Source organism: Gossypium raimondii, chromosome 9 (genome assembly GCF_025698545.1).
Source record: "Gossypium raimondii isolate GPD5lz chromosome 9, ASM2569854v1, whole genome shotgun sequence".
Classification (NCBI taxonomy): domain Eukaryota; kingdom Viridiplantae; phylum Streptophyta; class Magnoliopsida; order Malvales; family Malvaceae; genus Gossypium; species Gossypium raimondii.
Window position 1 is genome coordinate 4,809,692 of NC_068573.1, and position 21,622 is coordinate 4,831,313.

At 33.2% G+C, this 21,622-nt stretch overlaps 1 protein-coding gene and 1 pseudogene across 2 annotated transcripts; both read right to left on the reverse strand.

The window, feature by feature from the left end:
• Window positions 1-671: 671 nt before the first annotated feature.
• Window positions 672-9,505, reverse strand: LOC105784880 (wall-associated receptor kinase-like 1; annotated as a pseudogene).
• Window positions 9,506-12,050: 2,545 nt separating this feature from the next.
• Window positions 12,051-17,057, reverse strand: LOC105798205 (wall-associated receptor kinase-like 8). 2 transcript variants are annotated; one of them, XM_052620879.1, is made up of 4 exons: window positions 16,001-17,056; window positions 14,718-15,509; window positions 13,664-13,834; window positions 12,051-13,362 (listed from the first exon to the last, which is right to left on the reverse strand). In XM_052620879.1, the coding sequence occupies exons 1-4, from the start codon at window positions 16,695-16,697 to the stop codon at window positions 12,161-12,163; spliced, it is 2,862 nt and encodes a 953-aa protein (XP_052476839.1). In that variant the 5' UTR covers window positions 16,698-17,056; the 3' UTR covers window positions 12,051-12,160. The 2 variants fall into 2 exon arrangements, with proteins under 2 accessions (XP_052476839.1, XP_052476840.1); XM_052620880.1 differs by lacking the exon at window positions 13,664-13,834 and having other exon boundaries at window positions 16,001-17,057.
• Window positions 17,058-21,622: the final 4,565 nt, after the last annotated feature.

Sequence of the window (21,622 nt, forward strand, 5' to 3'; positions counted from 1 at the left end):
TATATATATGCAGGAAGTAATGGATGTCTAGTGCTGACTTGTCCCATCCAATTCCCCTATATTTCAATATGCGCCCTTCATTGGATTTGTGTTTTTATGTTTCAAATAGTTTTTTTTGGCTTTTCTCTGTTTGATGTTATTTTCTTACGGAGTTGGATGTTTAATGCTGACTTGTCCCATCCAATTCCCCTATATTTTTATGGCAAGAGAAGAGACTAAGCTAGTTTGATTATTTGCAGGGAAAATCTGAAAAAGAATATGATCAATCAGAGGGGTTCTGACACCAGCTGAAATTGAAGGTTCGAGAGTTGTTGATAGAGTAGTAATGGCTTCGGAGAAAAATGGCGATAAAGGTATTCAGATATCCAAAGAAGAAGTTCAACAAAAGAAGGATAAAGAAGATTAAAAGGAGATGCGGATAATTAGGGTTACCTTTCTTTTGATTTATGGTATCCCTGTTTGGAGGTCTTTTTTATTAATGAATTCATCGACTTAGCAAAAGGAAAAAAAAAACATATCCAGAACTTGTATAACAAATACCCTCAAGAGGTCAAATAACATTGAGTGAAACAAGTATGAAATTCTTGGGCAACCACAAGACTCCACCAATCTGACAAATAGAGAAGCTAAAGGCTATCTATCAAGAGACATAGTTTCAGGAGACCTGGAAACTAGAAAGATGAATTTAATGGAAAAGTTTCACTGTTGGTTGTAATTGTCCTAGACATTGAACAACTAGGATTGGTCTCCCATGAATGGATTATGTCATCTATTTCAGATTCTTCATCACCATGGTCTTCAATAACATTCCCACCTGAAGCTTTAATCAACTCCAGCTCCATTGCTACTTGTTTCATGGTGGGTCTTTTCTTTCCATTAAGATTCAAGCATCTTTTTGCTAGCAGAGCCACTACTATAATCTCTTGTTCTGGACCATCCTTTACTACCATTGGATCGAGAATGTTAAATAAGGAATTCTCTTGCATTGAATCCAAAAATTAAGATACCAAGCTTCTCACTGGCTCTGATTGTTCAGCGGAGATGGGTTTTTGTCCTGTTAAAAGCTCAATAAGAACAACTCCAAAGCTAAAAACATCACTCTTCTCTGTAAATTGACTTGATCGAAAATATTCCGGATCCATGTATCCAAAAGTTCCTTGCACCCGAGTGGTTAGATGTGTTTGTTCAAGTGCAACTGATCTTGAAGTTCCAAAATCTGATACTTTTGCCCTATATTTACCATCCAAAAGTATGTTACTAGATTTGATGTCTCGATGATAAATAGGAGCAGAAGCAGCTGAATGCAAATAGAACAAGGCATTGGCAATTTCGATCGCAATTCGTAAACGCATTTCCCATGTCAATGGTAATTCTTCATTTTGGTTATGAATGAGATCGTATAATGTATCATTTGGGATGAACTCATACACCAATAGAGGAACTTCAGCTTCTAAACATCACCCTAAAAGCTTAACCACATTCCTGTGATTAATTTGAGATAAAATGATCACCTCGTTAATGAACTGTTCAACCTTCTTTCCATCAAATTTCTTTCCTTCCACCATTTTGGACTTCTTAATAGCCACAATGCTTCCATCTATTAGCATTCCTTTATAAACAGTCCCTTGACCTCCTTGACCAAGGATACGATTCTCATTAAAATGATCTGTCGCCTTTTCCATCTCTTTTGAAGTAAACAACTTTATTTTTTCAACATTACCTTGCTAGACAAATGTTGTTGCAGTAACAAACCTCCATTCCTTTTGAAGTATCTCTGCTTCAGCGTGATTTTTTGTTTTCTTTTGAGGACTTTGTACATACTCCATGTTGCGAGTAGTAGAAATAGTGTCCCAATACTAGTGCTGCAACCTGTATAGATGTAAGAAACATAGTTAAAAGGTAATTTGAAAACTAAAACGATAAAATGTTTCAATAAAGTTTTATTCATATTTGATAGCCATTCATACTTTTTTAGTCAATTACAATCACAAGATGTGTAAAGCCTGAACAAAAAATACAACTATCACAACTCGAACCCCAACCTCATCTGGGGCGGTGACACCATTAACAATCAAGCTATTCATTTTAAATGAATAATGAGAGAATCTTATTACACAATCCATTGTTTTGACATTAAACTTTTACAAATTTAATGATAAATAACTTTTAGTGCATCAAGCATTTAAAAGTAAATAAATTATTATTTAATTTGACATAATTCAATAACCATAATAATTCCCCTTTAAAAACAAAAAAGTATTTGATAAAAAAAAATAAAAAGTGTAAATTCATCACGTACATACAATAATACTTTTCAAGCTACGGGAGTTTTGAGCCTGTATTTTGAGCTCGCAATGCAATTCTGTACTATTGTATTCATAATGAGGTGGGCAAGACTCTGTCCAACAGTAGTTGCTAGAGGCATTCAAACAAAGCAAACCGCAATCATAATTCTCACATTTCCCATCTGTCATTTATGAATTGAAAAAGAAAAGCTATAATCATATAATTAAATTAAAGTATATGAGAGGTCCTTATACTATACAGATTGGATAAAATTAGTCTCTCTATATGAATAAATTTAGTCTCTATACTATTAAAAAGAATTAAATAAGTTTAAATTATAACAATGTTAACATTTACTATATAAAAATGTCTTGAATTTTTTCAAATTTTATTGATTTTCAAACAAAAATTTTCATTTACAAAGCCATAAAAATATAAAAAATAATTAATAAATGCTAGCTCTATTCCAATTTGTCTTACTTTTATTCTTTTTTATAGCATAGGCACTGAATAAATTCATTTAATAGTAGAGAGACTAATTTAATCAATTCACTATAATAGAGGGACTCTTAGGAGCATTAACCCATATAATTCAATAGATATTAATTAAGTAATGCATGCAAAAATAAAAGTTATTTTGATTCTAAAAATAGGAGTATTCTAGCAATATGTATGCAAAACCGTTATTTGAAAAAAATTTAAAACATGAAAAAAAGTTCATGGAGTTAAAAGATATTAACTATCATGGTCGCTTTGTTGAAATTTCATTATATTTATTTTTCTAGATTTTATATAAAATATAAGATGATAAAAATACTTTCATAATAATATTTGTTCTTTTATTAAAGTAATAGATTTTCATAATTTTTAAAATTGAGACTTAGTTGATAGGTGACATCAACTCAATTAGCCCTTTAAAACGATACAAATTTAAGGCACATTCATGATGTGAGTGAAAAAATATGTAATAAACATATTTATTAAAAGCTTATATAAGAATCAAATGAATCCTTGGTTAAAATGATAAATTTAATTTTAAAATTTATTGTGTGAAAGGTTCAAATCTCACCATTTTAGCTTTATTATGGATTTTATATAAAATATAAAAGATGAGAATACCCTTAAAATAATATAACTTAATTCATATATAAAACGATATTTTAATAAATTTTCAATTGAGATATTAAATAAAGATAATATAGATATAAGGAAAAAATCCCTAAAAAAATATTAACTCGTACCTTCATAGGAGCTCAAATAACTGATACCATTGTTATCCCTATAGCAGATACATAGATGATTAGAGCCCAATCTCGACCAACAATATTCACCATTGGATGTACAAGAAGTGTCCGAACTATCGCTCAAATAGCACTCTCCATATATTGGTCTGCCCCATTGCAGTTGCGTTGGTACATGTGTCCTGTTACTTATAACAAAGTCATCGGTAAAATCATAGTCAACAGAAATCAAGGAAGCAAATCCGCATATTTTTTCCTTCTATAATCACTAGAATCAACCATATTACTCATGTTTATAAAGAATGAACTGAGACCTTGAGGAATAGTACCAGGACAACCAAAAATAAAGGAAGTCTTGTTATGGCTCCTACAACTTGATTGTGAACACCCGCCTATAATATTATCTGTTTTGTTGCCAAAAATAGTAACCAAATTACCGCAACCTAAAGAACAAAAGAAGTTGCAGGAATCTGAGTAGTAAAATCGGGTGCCTGTTAGGTTGAGACTCATCCCATTGTGATGGTTTTCTCGACAGTTGAAGTATGTTATTGGATGATTGATTATGACAGTGCCAAAGAAAAAATTAAAGCCCAGTATTTGCAGATCCGTGCCATTTATGTTTAAGAACGGTACTTTTTCCCCATTGACGGTTTTGTTGCAAATTGCTTTAAACCAGTCATTGTAATCATCTTGGTCCTTTATTCTAAAAGGGTAGTGAAAAGTAACATTCCCACAAAACTCTACCTTATAGGTGTTGAAGTTGATAGTTCCTAGTCTTGGTCTTTCGCATCCTCCGGGCTTAGCAAAAGGGAAATAAATTGCAAAATTTACTAAACGTACGTGCATCCAATGTTTGTAGGAAATATATTATATTTTACATATAAAAGAACCTTATATGCTAAGAGTCAGTTTCTTTTTGTTCTCCATCCCCTCTATTAAGGGTGTAAATGAGATAATGATACTTGCAAGATTACTTAAGTTTGAATCGAAAATAATTCAAATTCGATCCAGTAATTATTAAGCTAAGCTCGAGCTATAAATCGAGCTAAATTCTAGCTTAATAATACTTGACTCGAACAGCTTGCGAGTCTTAACATGTTTTTCATTTTTTTATACTATTAAGTTACATTATTGCCCTTAAATTATGAATTGAATTCAAGTACAAAAATTGATAAACGAGCTTAATCGAGCTCCAGTTCAAGTACCTCAATTATATCTCAATTGAGCTCGAACTTAATAGTAGGTGTTCGATTGAACTCAAACCAAAAATCGAGTTCCAAATTTTAAGTTGAACTTAACAGTATTCAAGTTCTACTCGATTACACCCCTACCCTCTACAAGCTAATCAGTATAGCAAGTATCTGCCCCATAAATTGTGCAATGCACCTCATTTGCTCTCGTGACGTCTTCTTTTCTAATTCAGCATACATTAGAAATTTCCAAGAAAGATTTGCAGAGAAGGACGATAAAATGTGTACAAAGCCCAATTTAGCCCTAGGGCCCAAAAAACCCAAAATTTAAACACTAACCCAAACCAAGCCCAATGACCTAACCCTAGCCCAAAAGGAGAAAAACAAATCAGAAAATAAAACCCTAGCCCCTAAACCAAGTGGTGCCGCACCCTACCCCTAGCCACTGCCACCGCCGCACGTCACCATCGTCCACTTGCTCACCTACTTGCGCCTGCAAACAGAAAGAAAGAAGTGACAAGAGCGCAAGAACAGATTAAAAAGATGTAAAAAAATGGCTATTTAAAGGCCATTGAAAAAATGTAACGAGGAGGCTTTTTTTTAGGGACTTTTGTAACAAAAAAAGAAAGAAATATCAATAGAAAAAAGAGACACTAAAAGGTGATCTCTCCTTTTTCATTTCGGATTCTTTTTTTTCTCTTTTTTTTATACCCGTTCATTTCCTATATTCATACATATATATATACATATAAAAACAGTTTATATTAGCAAAATAAAAAAATTACCTTGTTTTGATTTTTCAGCCACAGTGTACGGTGGCCGCGCCGGCTGCTCTCGGCCGGGCTATTGACCGGAGAAGAAAGAGGGAGAGAGATTTCAGAGAGAAATTTTAGATTTTTTTAAGAGAAGTGGCTGAAATGATTATTAAAGAAAAAAAATGGGTTTAAATACCCAAACGAAACGGCGCCGTTTTGGGTAAGGGGGATCCGCGCGTCGACCCGACCCGACACGGAGGATCCGCGTGTTTTTAACTTTTGGTATATTTGCGCGCGCAGTCTCTCCGATTCGCGGCACGTTGCAATTTAGCCCTTTGTCATATTTTCTGTTATTTCTAATTTAGCCCCATTATTTTATTTTTGCTTCAATTTGGTCCACTTCAACGCTGCGTTTTGGGGCTTTGGTTTATTTACTGTTTTGATCCCTCTACGTTTGGCGCGTGTTGCAATTTAATCCTTTTAGTTTTTTATTTATTTCAAAATCGCCCAGCATTTATGTTTTTATTTCGATTTAATCCCTTTTTCTAGCAATTTTATTGTTTAGTCAATTATTTTAGTGTTATTATTATTATTATTATTATTATTATTATTACTATTATTATTATTATTATTACTACTATTATTAATTATTATTAGCTTTATTTTCTGTTTATTTATTTGTTACTATTATATTAAAGTACTAATTAGTTTTTTTAACTTTATTTTTATTCTATATATGTACATATATACATTATGCTTGTCCATATTTTATAATAGCTTATTTTTATATAAATATACACAAACATATATATGTAAATATATTTTTATATATATTCTATAACTTATATATATGTATTCGTACATCTATATATCTATACATTTTATAAATATATGTATAAAAATATGCTTTCATACACCTTTATTATACATATATATATATATACTTACATATACTTCATACTTCCAAAAATATACATTTTGTTTATATTCTTTATATTTCATAATTTCACATACTTACACATATATGTACATTTTTTTATATAAATACATACATATATATTCTTTATATTTTAAAATATATTTTGTACATATGTATTTTCTATATTTTATAATTCAAACATGCATACATATTTTAATTTATATCTCTATACATATATATATCCCTTTATATTTTTAATTGTATTCACGTTTTATTTCATTTTCATTATTATTTTGAATGAATGTCTTGATTTTATTCGTTTATATCGTTGTTATTTTGTATGTCCGAACTTTTATTTATTTCATATTGTTGCTATTGCCTCTATCATTTTTATACTTTTGTATTCATTATGGTTTTGTCATGCATAACAACAATGCAATTTGCTTTCATATTCTTTACTACAACTTCGTATTTTATCTCACTTGATATAACAAATTTTGTTTTGAATAAATAACATTTCGTGTATTAGATTTGAGAGGATCGTACCCTAACTTACTGGGTCTCGATTTTCATAATAAATCTAAATGCACAAATTTTTTTTCAAACTCATGTTTTAAATAATCTCGGGATTTAAAAGAAAATCGCGTCCTAACTCACTGGTCGTGATCTTCCTTTTAAATCTGAGATTGCCAAAATATCTTTTAAACAAGCATTTTTTACGTATCAGGAATTCGAGACATTGTGTCTTAACTTACTAGATATGATGCTTTCTTTCTCGATTAACGTGAAATATGCCCATTTTTCCCGAAAATTTTCAACATTTTAATACGAGGATCGTATTTTTAAAATTCTTCAAAGTTCTCAATTTTCGACATTAAGACATTAAGTAATCAACTAGGTACCAATTTTGGGCGTATCGAGGGTGCTAATCCTTCCTCGTGCGTAACCGACTCCCGAACCCGTTTTTCTAAATTTCGTGGACCAAACTTGTTGTTTTAATAAAATCAAACCGTTTATTAAAAATAATCACTTTTCGAGGTGGTCCAATCACACCTCATAAAAAATGATTGGTGGAGACTCTGGTTTCATTTTTTCAAAACCCAAGTCGACCCCGTTTTCATCCAAAAAATGATGTCAACAAAATGGAATCTGAAGTATCAAGCTAAAGTTTTCCAATTCAAAATATCGTCACATACAATCTTTATTATATGTAAGTTTTTTTTTTTCGATTTCAATATATTTTGAAAAACCGGCAAGACCAATAAACAGTATCAAATTTGTTCCCACGATATTTGTGGACCTGCTGCTGTAATTTCATCTTAAATGTTCAATATTTCTTGCTTATAGTAATAACTAAGAGTTGTGTAAATGCCTAACTTTACGTGTGGGGTTTTATGATGGGAAACAACTCAGAAACCTTCTTTCAACTTAGGGTTTTTTTTCAAGAAAAAATAATAATAATGCAGTTTAGCAAAACCTAGTCCATGATCTACGCTTTTTCACTTGGTTGCCAACTTACTTTTTTAGCTTTTAGAGACAAACAAAACATGATTAATTGTTTCTTACACTCGTCTAACTAAACGCGGTTTACGCGATATGATAACAAAGAAATTTTCCAATTTGATCCACTTTTTGTGCTTTCTTTCTATGTGAATATATTAAATTTCACGAAATTACGATAAAATACCGCAAAAGTTTATCGACAATTTAATTTTTTATAGCGAATTTCTTATGGAAAGTTCTAATTCAAGAGTTTGATAAGTCATTGCTGGGCTTTTGGTAGCTAATAGGTTTTGAATGAGCTTGGATTAAGTTGAAAAAGAGGAGAAATTAAGTTAATTAAGATTTTTGGACTAAATTGCAAAGGAGATATTCTCCATAATAGCCAAAAAGTCGCTTCATCTACCATGGATTGATGACCTAAACTAGTGAGATATTAAGGGTTTCTATTCCCGGTACATGGAGATAGTTGTTTCTTTTCTTTGGATTAAGTAGTTGAAAATTTTGTATTTACCCTACAAGCATCATGGCTGCTACAATGTTTACCTATTAAAACATTGAGGATTAAGCACAAATTGCAGATTTTGGCTTTCACATACCGTTGATTCTATACTTGAAAAGTAGTAAACTTTTGTATCATTTTTAAGAAAAAGATTTGTTTTTTTTTTTAAATAAACAATTTATTTTGGGAAAGGTCCAATGAAGTTAAATTTGCTAAATTACAAATTTCTTCAAGAATAGGATCTTTCAATAGATTTGAACCAAGGCTTATGTACTGCACCTTTAAACAACCAATACAAGAATGGATTGTGCCACTTAATTTGTTTTGGGAGAGTGAAATTTACTTCAATTTCATCAAATGACACAAAGCTAGAGGAATTTGACCAATGAGGGATAAAAGGTTGATGTTCTTCAAATTTTCAATATTTCCAAAATCTTGAGGGATTGAACCTTGAAGTTGGTTATAATTAAGGTACAAAGTTTCCAAATTGGTTAATTGGTATGGGGTAATGGGTATTGAATTGACAAGTCTATTGTCACAGAGATCCAAAATTTTCAAATATCCAAATTTTGAAGGGATAGATCTATCTATTTTGTTGCCCCAAAGAATTGAATATTGGAGATTGAATAATTGACCCAAAGCAAAAGGGATTGGAACAACAATTCCACATTGAGTTAAGTGTAAAGTCACAAGACCCCTCAAATTCCACAAATTTTGAGGGATTATATTATTACCATCATCAAACTGATATCTATCCACATTTGATGCGGGATATTTCCATGAAATTGACAACCACTGAGATCAGGAAGGACAAGATTTGGAAATGAAGGGAAATTTTATTTCCCAAATCTATCTCCAACCTCGGTAATGAACTCATAACATCTGTTAATTTCGAAGATGCTTCCAGCAGTGTTGCATGATATACCTGACAACTTGTAAGGTTGTGGAGCATTGCTGCCAAAGTTACTCCACCACCCACTTTCTACCACAATCATCACTTCGGACTCCAATGGCGACAAATATGCTATTGACACAATTGCAACAAAGGAAATTAGAAGGATGGTGACCTGCAGTATCCCTAGAATAAGGGAAATAGTTAAGGATGAGGCCATGTTTAAATTAGCTAACCTTAAATACTAAGCTTTGTAGGACTACCTTCAGATAGATGTTGTAGGGATGCTTTAACCTTTCCTACATGTATCCGTACTCTCGAACCCAGATCTAATTATGAGATCGAGCCTTAGTTTTAAGCTTTCCACTTAGAATTGTCTTAGGATTAGTCTTAGAACTTTGGGAAATAAGTGACTAACAGACTATGTAACGCCTAAAAGATTTGAGTTTTTATTTGTAAATTTTTATAAAGTGAAGTGATCTAGTTCAATAATTAAGTGTGTTACTTGTGTGTGTGTGTGGATCCGGGTTTGAATTTTCCGCTTTGAAATTTTTATTTTTATTTTCCTTATCTCTACCCTTGAACATCTGACTAAATTTTATTCTCGCGCATGTTTTAATAAGAATGAGTATGTTGCTTCAGTAGTAAGGCTTTAGTTTACTCTTTGGTCCTATGTTTGAATCCTTACATGAGCAAAACAGAATTATTTTTGCTAAATTTTCAATGTGTTGTCCCTATAGTAGTATTTGAGTTGAATTTAAACTCTGGAAAGAAAAAAAAAACTGTTTAGATAAGGATGATTTTAGTAGATAACTGATTAGTGTAATCTTATTTTTCTTTTTGAATTTTATTTTCCAAAACTGCCATAAGTTTCCCCTACCGTCGTACACTATTAATTTCCCTTATATCACGTCTGTTACTTTCTTTTATTTTATTTCTTTTCTTCTTCTTCCTTGCGCCTTTTTGTGATACAATCTCTATTTCTCTTTCATTCTTCTGTTCTTATTACCTTCGTGCAGTAAATATGTGATCTACCTTCCGCACTATTAATCTGTCATATTTGTTCTTATTCGCATTGTTGGTTTTGCATCAGAAAACGTTCAGGTGAGTAACTCGATCTCGTAAAAACAGTGAACGACGAAAAATCAAAAATTTTACTGTCGACATCACACAGCTGTGTGACAGACTGTGTGAGTCGCACGATCTTATGCTAGGTCGTGTGGACCATATGAACGTGTGTGAAGCCGTATGAATCATACAGGTTGAGCCAGTTTGGCTATGTGGGCCACTTGAATGTGTGGGCCCATTTCCTGAAAATGTTGCTCAATTTCGTACTGCTGTGTGATTTGTATTTAGCTAATTCTCAGGGTCCATACTGAACAAATATGACATCTAATAATATATTACTATTAGTAATATGGGCTAAGTTTGTGAAATATGTTAACATGATCTATATTTTGATGATGTTAATAGCATGATTTGATGTGAAAAGTATGCTTGACATAAGCATATTTAATTTCTGTCAGTATGTGCATGTGCATTGGGTGAAATATGATGTGTCAGAGGAAGTGCGATAGTTAATAAACTGTTTAATCTGGTGGTTTTAACCACATATATTAGTTCTAGTGGCTCAGCTACATTTATATGTTTCTGGTAGTTTACTGCATATTATATCTAGTAACTGGTCTGCACTATTATGAAAAGTGACATACACTGTGGGGTTGGATACCCTATTTAGTGTGTAGGGATGGACAGGAGTTAATGTGTAGCGGATGAGAGTAGAATTTTTTTTTTTTGCATATGAATATGTGAGTCTGATTATGAAAATATATTTGAATCTGTTTCTAATTATGCATATAAAAAAGGGTGTCCGATAAATTATGTGTCTGATCTGTTGTTTGAAATATGTTACACACTAAGCTAATTGCTTATTTTCTGTTTGTTTTCCCTCAGGTAACCGCTAGACTTAGGACAAATAGGTATGGCGGGAGTTCGGTTTAAAATATCTATTTTTTTTCTAATTATTCTATTCAGTTTAAAAAGTATTTACCGTTGGATTGTTTTTGGACTTTTGAGGACAGTTTATGTTTTGGATTTTTTTTTGGCTTTGAATTGTTTAATGTATTAGATTATTTTAATTCAAACTGCAATGCACTGAATTTTGAAAACCAAATTATTTTATATTATTTTTGTTAATGTTACACAATTCTATATATATATATATATATATATATATATTTCACTGGATTTGTGTTTTTGTATGTTTCAAATAGTTTTTATTGGCTTTTTTCTGTTTGATGTTATTTTCTTACGGAGTTGGATGTTTAATGCTGACTTGTCCCATCCAATTCCCCTATATTTTTATGGCAAGAGAAGAGACTAAGCTAGTTTGTTTATTTGCAGGCGAAGTCAGAGGAGTTCCGACAGGAGTTTAAATTGAAGGTTCGAAAGTTGTTGATAGGGTATGTTGGATTCTGTTAATATATATCCCTTACTTTCTTTAGTTGTTCTCGCTCAATAAAGGATTACTATTACTATGATGAGTTAATCACCTCTTCTTATTTCATCTTCAGATATCAGAAGAAGAAGAAGAAGAAGAAGGTCAAGGATGAAGAAGAGCAAAAGGAGATGTGGATAACTAGGTTTACCTTTCTTTCCATTGATGGTATCCTTGGATTTTGTATCCCTGTTTGGAGGTCTTTTTTATTAATGAATTCATCAACTTAGGAAAAGAAAAAAATATACCTTCAAGAGGTCAAATAACATTGAGTATAACAAGTATGAATTCTTGGGCATCCACAAGACTCCACCAATCTGACAAATAGAGAAGCTAAAGGCTATCAATCAAGAGAAATTGTTTTAGGAGTGTTGGAAACTAGAAAGATGAATTTAATGGAAAAGTTTCACTGTTGGTTGTAACTGTCCTAGACAATGAACAACTAGGATTGGTCTCCCATGAATGGATTATGTCATCTATTTCAGATTCTTCATCACCATGGTCTTCAATAACATTCCCACCTGAAGCTTTAATCAACTCCAGCTCCAGTGCTACTTGTTTCATGGTGGGTCTTTTCTTTCCATTAAGATTCAAGCATCTTTTTGCTAGCAGAGCCACTACTATAATCTCCTGTTCTGGACCATCCTTTACTACCATTGGATCGAGAATGTTAAATAAGGAATTCTCTTGCATTGAATCCAAAAAATAAGATACCAAGCTTCTCACTGGCTCTGATTGTTCTGCGGAGATGGGTTTTTGTCCTGTTAAAAGCTCAATAAGAACAACTCCAAAGCTGTAAACATCACTCTTCTCTGTAAATTGACTTGATCGAAAATATTCGGGATCCATGTATCCAAAAGTTCCTTGCACCCGAGTGGTTAGGTGTGTTTGTTCAAGTGCAACTGATCTTGAAGTTCCAAAATCTGATACTTTTGCCCTATATTTACCATCCAAAAGTATGTTACTAGATTTGATGTCTCGATGATAAATAGGAGCAGAAGCAGCTGAATGCAAATAGAACAAGGCATTGGCAATTTCAATCGCAATTCGTAAACGCATTTCCCATGTCAATGGTAATTTTTCATTTTGGTTATGAATGAGATCGTATAATGTACCATTTGGGATGAACTCATACACCAATAAAGGAACTTCAGCTTCTAAACAACACCCTAAAAGCTTAACCACATTCCTGTGATTAATTTGAGATAAAATGATCACCTCGTTAATGAACTGTTCAGCCTTCTTTTCATCAAATTTCTTTCCTTCCACCATTTTGGATTTCTTAATAGCCACAATGCTTCCATCTATTAGCATTCCTTTATAAACAGTCCCTTGACCCCCTTGACCAAGAACTCGGTTCTCATTATAATAATCCGTCGCCTTTTCCATCTCTTTTGAAGTAAACAATTTAATTTTTTCAACATTACCTTCATTGCTAGACAAATGTTGTTGCAGTAACAAACCTCCATTCCTTTTGAAGTATTTCTGCTTCAGCAAGATTTTTTGTTTTCTTTTGAGGACTTTGTACATACTCCATGTTGCGAGTAGTAGAAATAGTGTCCCAACACTAGTGCTGCAACCTATATAGATATAAGAAACATTGTTAATGGCTAAAATTGAAAATTAAAATACACGCTTAAAAACCATGAAAATGTTTAATAATGCTTTCTTCATATTTGATAGCTTTTCATTTTAAATAAAAAATGAGAAAACCTTATTACATCATTCATTGTTTTGATATTTAATTTTTACAAATTTAATGATAAATAACTGTTACTGCATCCGCATTCAAAAGTAAATAAATTACTACTTGAATTAACATACTTCAATAACCATAATGATTCAACTGTAAAAACAAAAAAGTGTAAATTCACCACGTACCTACAATAATGCTTTTCAAATTATGAGTGTTTTGAGTTTTTATTTTACGCTCGCAACGAAATCCCGTACTATTGTATTCATAATGAGGAGGACAAGAGTCTGACCAGCAATAGTTGGTAGGGGTATTCAAGCAAAGCATGCTGCAATAGTTATAATTCTCACATTTCCCATCTGTCATTTATGAATTGGAAAAAAAAGAAGAAGAAGCTATAATCATATAATTCAGTTAAAATATTGAATCAAATTAGTTCTTTTATTATTAAATAGATCAATTTAGTCCCTATATTATTAAAAAATATTAAATAAATTTAAATTATAACAAAGTTAACATTTGCTACATAAAAGCAGTTACAAAACCATAAAAATTTGGCCTTCTTTGATTCTTTTGATTCCTTTTTATGACACAGGGATTAAATAAATTCATTTAATAGCTTTCTAATTTCCCTTTCCATTTGTTGGTTCAAATTATGCTTAGGAGTATTCTACCAATACGTATGCAAAACCATTGTTTTAACAAAATAAAAATAAAACATGAAATTTTTTTCATTATGCTGCGTTTGTTCAAATTTCATTATACTTAATTTTCTAGATTTTTCATAAAATATAAAATGACAAAAATATTCTCATAATAATATTTGTTCTTTTATAAAAGTAATGAATTTTCATAATTTCCTAATCGAGTCGAGACTCAATTGATGGGTGACACCAACTCAATTAGCCCTTTAAAAATAATACAAATTTAAGGCATATCCATGATGTGAGTGAAAAAATTTATGTAATAAACATATTTATTAAAAGCTTATCTAAGACAATAAATTCTTGGTTGAAATGATAAAGTTATATTTTAAAATTTAATGTGTGAAAGGTTCAAATCTCACCATGTTAGGTTTATTATGGATTTTATATAAAAATGTAAAAAAGATGAGAATACCCTTAAAATAATATAACTTAATTTGTATATAAAAATATATTTTAATAAATTTTCAATTGAGGTATTAAGTAAGATAATATAGATATAAGAAAAGAAGTTCCCAAAAAAAACGTTAATTTATACCTTTGCATGCTCTTGAATAACTGATATAACCGTTATCCCTCTTGCACGAACATAGATAGTTAGAGTTCAACCTCGACCAACAATATTCACCATCGAATGTACAAGAAGTGTCCAAACTATCGTTCAAATAGCACTCTCCAGATATTAGTGTGCCCCATTGCAGTTGCATTGGGACATACGTCCTATTACTTAGATCAAAATCATCAGTGAAATAAGAGTTATAAGAAATCAAGGAAGCAAATCCGCATGACCTTTTCCTCCTATAATCACTTGAATCAACCATATCACTCATGTTTGCAAAGAATGAACTGAGACCCTTAGGAATAGTAAGAGGACAACCAACAATAGAGGAAGTCTTCTTATTAATCCTACAACTTGGTTGCAAACATCCGCCTATAAGATTATCTGTTTCGTTGCCGAAAATAGTAACCAAATTACCACAACCTGAAGACCAGAAGAGGTTGTCTAAATCTGAGTAGTAAAAGCGGGTGCCTGTTAGGTTGAGACTCATCCCATTGTGATGGTTTTTTTGACAATTGAAGTAAGTTACTGGATGGTTAACCTCGACAGTGCCACGCAAAAAACTGAAGTCTAGTATTTGTAGATTCGTGCCATTTATATTCAATGAAGGCACTTCTTTCCCATTGGCAGTTTTGCTGCAAATTACTTGAAACCAGTTATTGGAATCATCTTGGGCCTTCATGCTAAAAGGGTAGTGAAAAGTAACATTCCCACAGGACTCTACCTTAGAGGTGTTGAAGTTGATAGGTCCTAGTCCTGGTCTTCCGCATCCTGCGAGCTTAGCAAAAGGAAGTAAATTATAAAATCTACTAAATGTATATACATCCAATGTTTGTAGGAAATAAAAGGAATGTATCATTCAAAAAACAAAAATACACTAACAAAAGTATTATATTGTAGATACAGAAGCTTAGGTTCTATATCAAGTAACCCCATTCTTTACCTCTAATCATCAAAATAAATAAATATTTATTAATAAAAGTCGTATGAAAAGTGTTACTCTAAGTAAATTTTTAATTAAATTTGTGTGTTATTTGTGACACTAAACTCAATAAAGGATTTCTTATTAATATAGATACCAGTATAAATCTTACGGTTGAATTTGATGTGATTCAATATTTTTAATTAAAAATATTAATATTAATATACAAAATGAATGATTCTCAATACTGATTTTAAACAATTAGCAAAATCTATACATTAACTGAATTAAAAGAAGAAAAATGAAAGCCAAGCAATTGAAGTGACAGCGCGTGACTGACCTCCGTCACCGCAATAGGTGGAATTCCAGCTGAGCATGGCGGGAACATGCTTTGTTCCAATATTGATGCCAGTGGGTAATGGGTAAGCACTACGGAAAGAGTAGTCGGTAAAGAAGAAAGCAGATGCGCATTTGTTGCTGTCCGGATACATGGCTGTCATGTTTACAGTATAGGAAGTGAAATTTTCCGTAATTACAGTAAAGCAGCCAGATTCAGAAGCACCATCGTCACACCTTGGTTGAACGCAGCCGCCAAGTGAATCAGCTTCGTTACTTAAAACAGTAGCCAAATTTCCGCAACCTACTGACCCGAAATAATTTCTGTCACTTGAGAAGAAAAAGGGAGTGCCTGAGAGATTCACACTCACACTAGCCTCGCTTATACGATCACAATTAAAATAAGTAACTGGATTACTGATGATAATGGCGTCTGAAAATATGGAATCAAGTACCTCCAGATTGATGCCATATACGTTTATGAATGGCTTTTCCCCATTACGGGTCGATTTGCAAGTTACTCTAAACCAAGAATGAGTATAGCAGCTGCTATGGATTCCAAAAGGGGATGGAATTGTAATATTCCCACATACTTCTTTACCACAGGCAGGTTCTCGAGATTCTGCTGCTTGTGAAATTGGGCATAACAGGAAGAGGAAGAGGAGTAGGAGGATGAAGTAAAGCGCTAACTGAAAACCCATTTGCGTTGTTATTTTGTTTGAGGGAAATGAATGAAGATTTAGATTGGGTTAATGAAGAACTCATTAATAGATTTTGTGGAAATTAAATTAAAACAAAGGAGGTATCATTATCAACAACTATGGACCATAAGCAGATTCATTCCTTTTATTATATATTATTCATACTAACAACATAGAAATTTCCATGAAAAAGTAAGGTCCATGACATCCACGGAAGCAACGACAACAATCTGCCCCTATAACAATTGCAAAAATACCTTGACTCCTCTAGAAATCCGTCAGTTTGGAAACTGTAACGTTTATGCTATAACCAAATAAACATTTTAGAAATATCTGCTCTCCAAAGTCATGTTTGTTTATCTTCAATTTCGTCCTTATATAAACAAAACTCCAACATATAGAAAAAGAAATGATAGCCCTTGAAATCCTTAATATCCAAACCATATTTATGCATAAGGAATTTGCATAGGAGACGAGAAAATGGAATCTGAACTTAATGGGAAATTTCGTCACAGTCAAGCTAAAGTTTAACAATTTAGGATCTTTTATCTATATGGTGTTCCACTTTTATGTATATTTCCAAGTTTTTCAATATGAAGTCGGTTCAACGAAAAGGAAATTACTTTAAATTTTTATAATTAATTGGATTCAAAAATATTTTTTAATAATTTGGTATGCGTATACTTTCACATAACTTCTTATGAATCTCACATAACACATTATATGTCAATTTCACATGAATTTCGTAAACCATGTTAAAATGGAATATGTCCACCACCTGCTTAAATTAAATTATTATATAACTTATCCATTGCTTAGCAAAGGTTGCATTGCCTACACTTTGGTTCATCATGTCCCCACCCGACCCATTTTAGATGTTCATTTTACTATTTACTTTGAAAAAGATTAATAATCATCCTATATATTTATTAATGTTTTGAAAGAAAATTCTGTCTATCCAATTTATTGATGATGCATAAAAATAATTCCTTAAAATTTTACTAATGTATTTTAAAAATAATTCTTTTTGTACATATTATAAATGTGAAAGGGTACGAAACTCATGTTTGAAGTCATGCTAACTCAATCACTTACTAAAACCAAATTAAAGCAATTAATTTTACAATAGTGGCCATATGGCACTTTTTAATTTCACTTCTAATATTTAAAAGTGAAGTCTTTTCTTTCTACAAGGTGAAGCTAGAAGGTAGGAGATAGCATAGAGTGTTAGCCTCTTGCCCAAAATAAAAGACATTATCCCTAATGAGTGATAGCAAAGGTGATTGTGTTGGATCTTTCAGCATAAACAAAAGAAAAATCGAATGAAGCAAAAAGAAGAAACTGAAAATGAAAACTCAGCAAGAAATGTAACTGAAAGTCATCATTTTTTTCATTCAAATTTGAATATATGAAGGTTACAAAAAAAATGTTTGACAGTTACCTACTAACTTAACTGCCCTTACTTAATACATACTAAAATGATGCAAGTTGATTACAAAAGAAAGCTGGCATACCAGCTTTTACATCAGTCAATCTTTCCTACTAACTTAGCTAACTCATTACAAAGATTTGGACTAAGTTCCATAGGAACAAAACATTCAAAAAGTAATTCTATAACTGAACCAATTTCATTTCTTTGCTACAAAACAGTATAGCAGCTAAACTTATACAATTTGCTGCTGCTGGTCTGTTGATCAATTTGTTGCTGTTGGTCCTCTGTTGCACTGCAGGCCATGGGTTTAACACTCCTCCTTGGACTGTATGCAACAAACACCAATCTTTTCTTTCAAGACATTAAATTGGTTGGCTCCCAATGGCTTGGTTAAAATGTCAGCCAATTGAATTTCTAAACTGCAATGGACTAAGCTAACCTCCTTCGATTGCTCAACTTCTCTAACAAAATGGAATTTAATTTTGAAGTGTTTAGTCTTACCATGGAAGATTGGATTTTTGGCTATGGCCATAGCTGATTGATTATCCACCCTGATTTCAGTAGGCTGAGCTTGACTTTCATTCAAATCATCCAAAATCTTCCTAAGCCAAATGGCTTGATTCACTGCTACTGCAGCTGAGATATACTCAGCCTCTGCTGCGGATTGAGCAACAGTTTGTTGCTTCTTTGAGCTCCAGCTAAAAACACTCGAGCCTAAAGTAAAGAAGTAACCTGAAGTGCTCCTCATGTCATCAATTGACCCTGCCCAATCACTATCAGAGTAGCCAACAAGTTTCAGCTCCTTTGTCCTCCAAAACTTCACACCAGCATCAATGGTTCCTTTGACATACCTTAACACCCTTTTTGCTGCCTTTAAATGAGCCATGTTACTGCAATGCATAAATATTGAAAGAAAACTAATAGCATAGACAATGTCTGTTCTAGTTGCTGTCAAATAAAATAAGCAGCCAATTAAGCTTCTATATGCTTTCTCATCTACTCGATCATGCTCACTGGTACTTGACAACTTCTCCCCTAATGCAACAGGTGTAGTAACTGGTTTGCATTTCAGCATGCAAAATTTCTCCAGCACCTTGGAAGCAAATGTCTGCTGACTTATAAAAATACCATCACTTCCTTGTTTTATTTCCTTGCCAAGAAAATAGGTCATCACACCAAGATCAGTCATTTCAAAGACTTCTTGCATCTGTTTCTTGAAGTCTTCTATAAGTTCATCTTTGCAGGCAATGACCAGCAGATCGTCAACATACAAGGAAACAATTAATAAGGTTTCCTTCTGATCCTTCTTAACATAGAGTGTAGGCTTACTGACACTCTTAGTGAATCCGAGCCTAGCTAAGTAGCCATCAATCCTTTCATACCAGGCCCTTGGAGCCTATTTTAGGCCATATAAGGCCTTTTCAACTTGTAGACTTTCTGTTCTTCACCAGAGACCTTAAAACCCTCAGGTTGCTCTATGAAAATTGCTTCATTAAGAAAGCCATTTAGAAAGGCTGACTTAACATCTAAATGATGCACCTTCTAGTGCTTTTGAGCTGCCAAAGCAAGCAGCAATTTGATAGTATCCAGCCTTGCAACAGGTGCAAAGGTTTCAGAAAAATCAACCCTTTGCTGCTGACTATACCATTTAATAACCAGCCTGGCTTTATGTCTGTTCAGAGAGCCATCTGTATTGTTCTTAATTCTATAGACCTATTTCACACCTATGATTTTTCTGTTTTCAGGTCTATTGACAAGCTCCCAAGTGTCATTCTTCTGAATCATTCTAAACTCAGCTTCACTAGCATCTTGCCAGCATCTTTCTCTTGCAGCTTCATCAAAGCATGAAGGCTCTACCAGAGTTACTGCATATCTTTCATAGATGTTTGCTAGTGTCCTGGTGCCTCGAACAGGTTCATCATTATAGCCATCTTCAGTTATTGCTTCATTTTTAGCTTGCTGCAAATCAACATCAATCTGATCTGCCTCAGGCAAATTTGCTTCAATTCCATCCCATTTCCAGCTACTTCCTTCACTGAATTTTACATCCCTGCTCACTATAATCTTCTTGGTCAGTGGATCAAAAACTCTATATCCCTTCTTTACACTACTGTAACCAATAAACACCCCTGGCATGGACCTCCTATCCAACTTAGTTCTTTTCTCCTCAGGTATCAACACATAACATAGGCAACCAAACACCTACAAGTGTGAGACAGATGGTTTCTGCCCAAACTAGGCTTCAAAGGGAGTTTTACCCTTAACTGCACTAGTTGGTAGCCTATTCAATAGATAAACAGCTGTATTCACAGCTTCAGCCCAAAAAACATTAGGCATTTTAGCCTCGAACAATAGACACCTAGCCATGTCAAGGACAGTTCTATTTTTTCTTTCACAGACACCATTTTGCTGTGGTGTGTCCACAGTAGTCAACTGGTGTTGGATTCCAACATCATCACACAATTTTTGAAACTTCTGAGATACATACTCAGATCCATTGTCAGACCTTAAGCATTTTAGTTTACAATTTGCTTGGTTTTCAACCAAGGCTTTAAATTTACAGAAAGAATCATAAACATCTGACTTATGCTTTAAAAAATTCACCCAACAGAACCTTGAATGATCATCAATGAAGAGTACAAAGTACCTGCTGCCATTTAAAGAGGTAGTCTTCATAGGTCCACAGATGTCTGTAAGAACTAGCTGAAGCTTTTCTTGTGCTCTCCATGCCTTGTTGACTGGAAAGGGTAATCTGGTCTGTTTGCCTAGCTGACGGATCTCACACACAACATCTTTTGGCTCAATTTTAGACATGTCACTGACCAAATCCATCTTATGCATCATACTCAGTGAATTGTAGTTCACATGCCCCATCCTCCTGTGCCACAAGTCTGTCTCATCAGACTGAGATGCATATGCCTTAGCCTGAAGCTGATTTACATCTACTATGAAGGGTCTGTCTTGCATAGCCACTGTGGTTAACACTTCTCCAGCAACATTTTTAATCAAATAGTTTCTGCCTTCAAAAATAAGGGAGTAGCCCTTCTCCAACAGCTGGCCAACACTTAGCAAGTTTTGGTCAATGTCAGGTACATAGAGAACCTCTGAAATGGTTTTAATACCTAAATTAGTGCTTATCAAAGCCTTGCCTTTCCCTTTTGCCTCCAGCAGCTCTCCATTGCCAATTCTGACTTTGGACTTGAAAGTGGTGTCAAGCTCCTTAAATATGCTCTTCTCAGAAGCCATATGGTGGGTACATCCACTGTCAATTAGCCAAATTTTGCTAACTTTGCTTGAGCTTGCAAAGCATGATGCTGAAAAAACATGCTCTTCTTGTGTTTCAACTTCTTCTACTACATGAGCTTGGTTTTGATACTGTGGTTGTGCTTTTGGTTTGTTTTTACAAACTTTTTCAATGTGGCCAAATTGCTTGCAGGCTCTACATTGAATATTTGGTCTGTACCAGCAGTATTTCTCAAGGTGAGTAGTCTTC

Coding starts and splice junctions, on each gene's coding strand:
- LOC105798205 (XM_052620879.1), bottom strand. CDS start 16,697: ATGGGTTTTCAGTTAGCGCTTTACTTCATCCTCCTACTCCTCTTCCTC. Junction 13,835..14,717: donor TTATTCAAGAGCATGCAAAG/GTATAAATTAAC, acceptor CATAAATGACAG/ATGGGAAATGTGAGAATTAT. Junction 13,363..13,663: donor TTTGAAAAGCATTATTGTAG/GTACGTGGTGAA, acceptor ATATCTATATAG/GTTGCAGCACTAGTGTTGGG.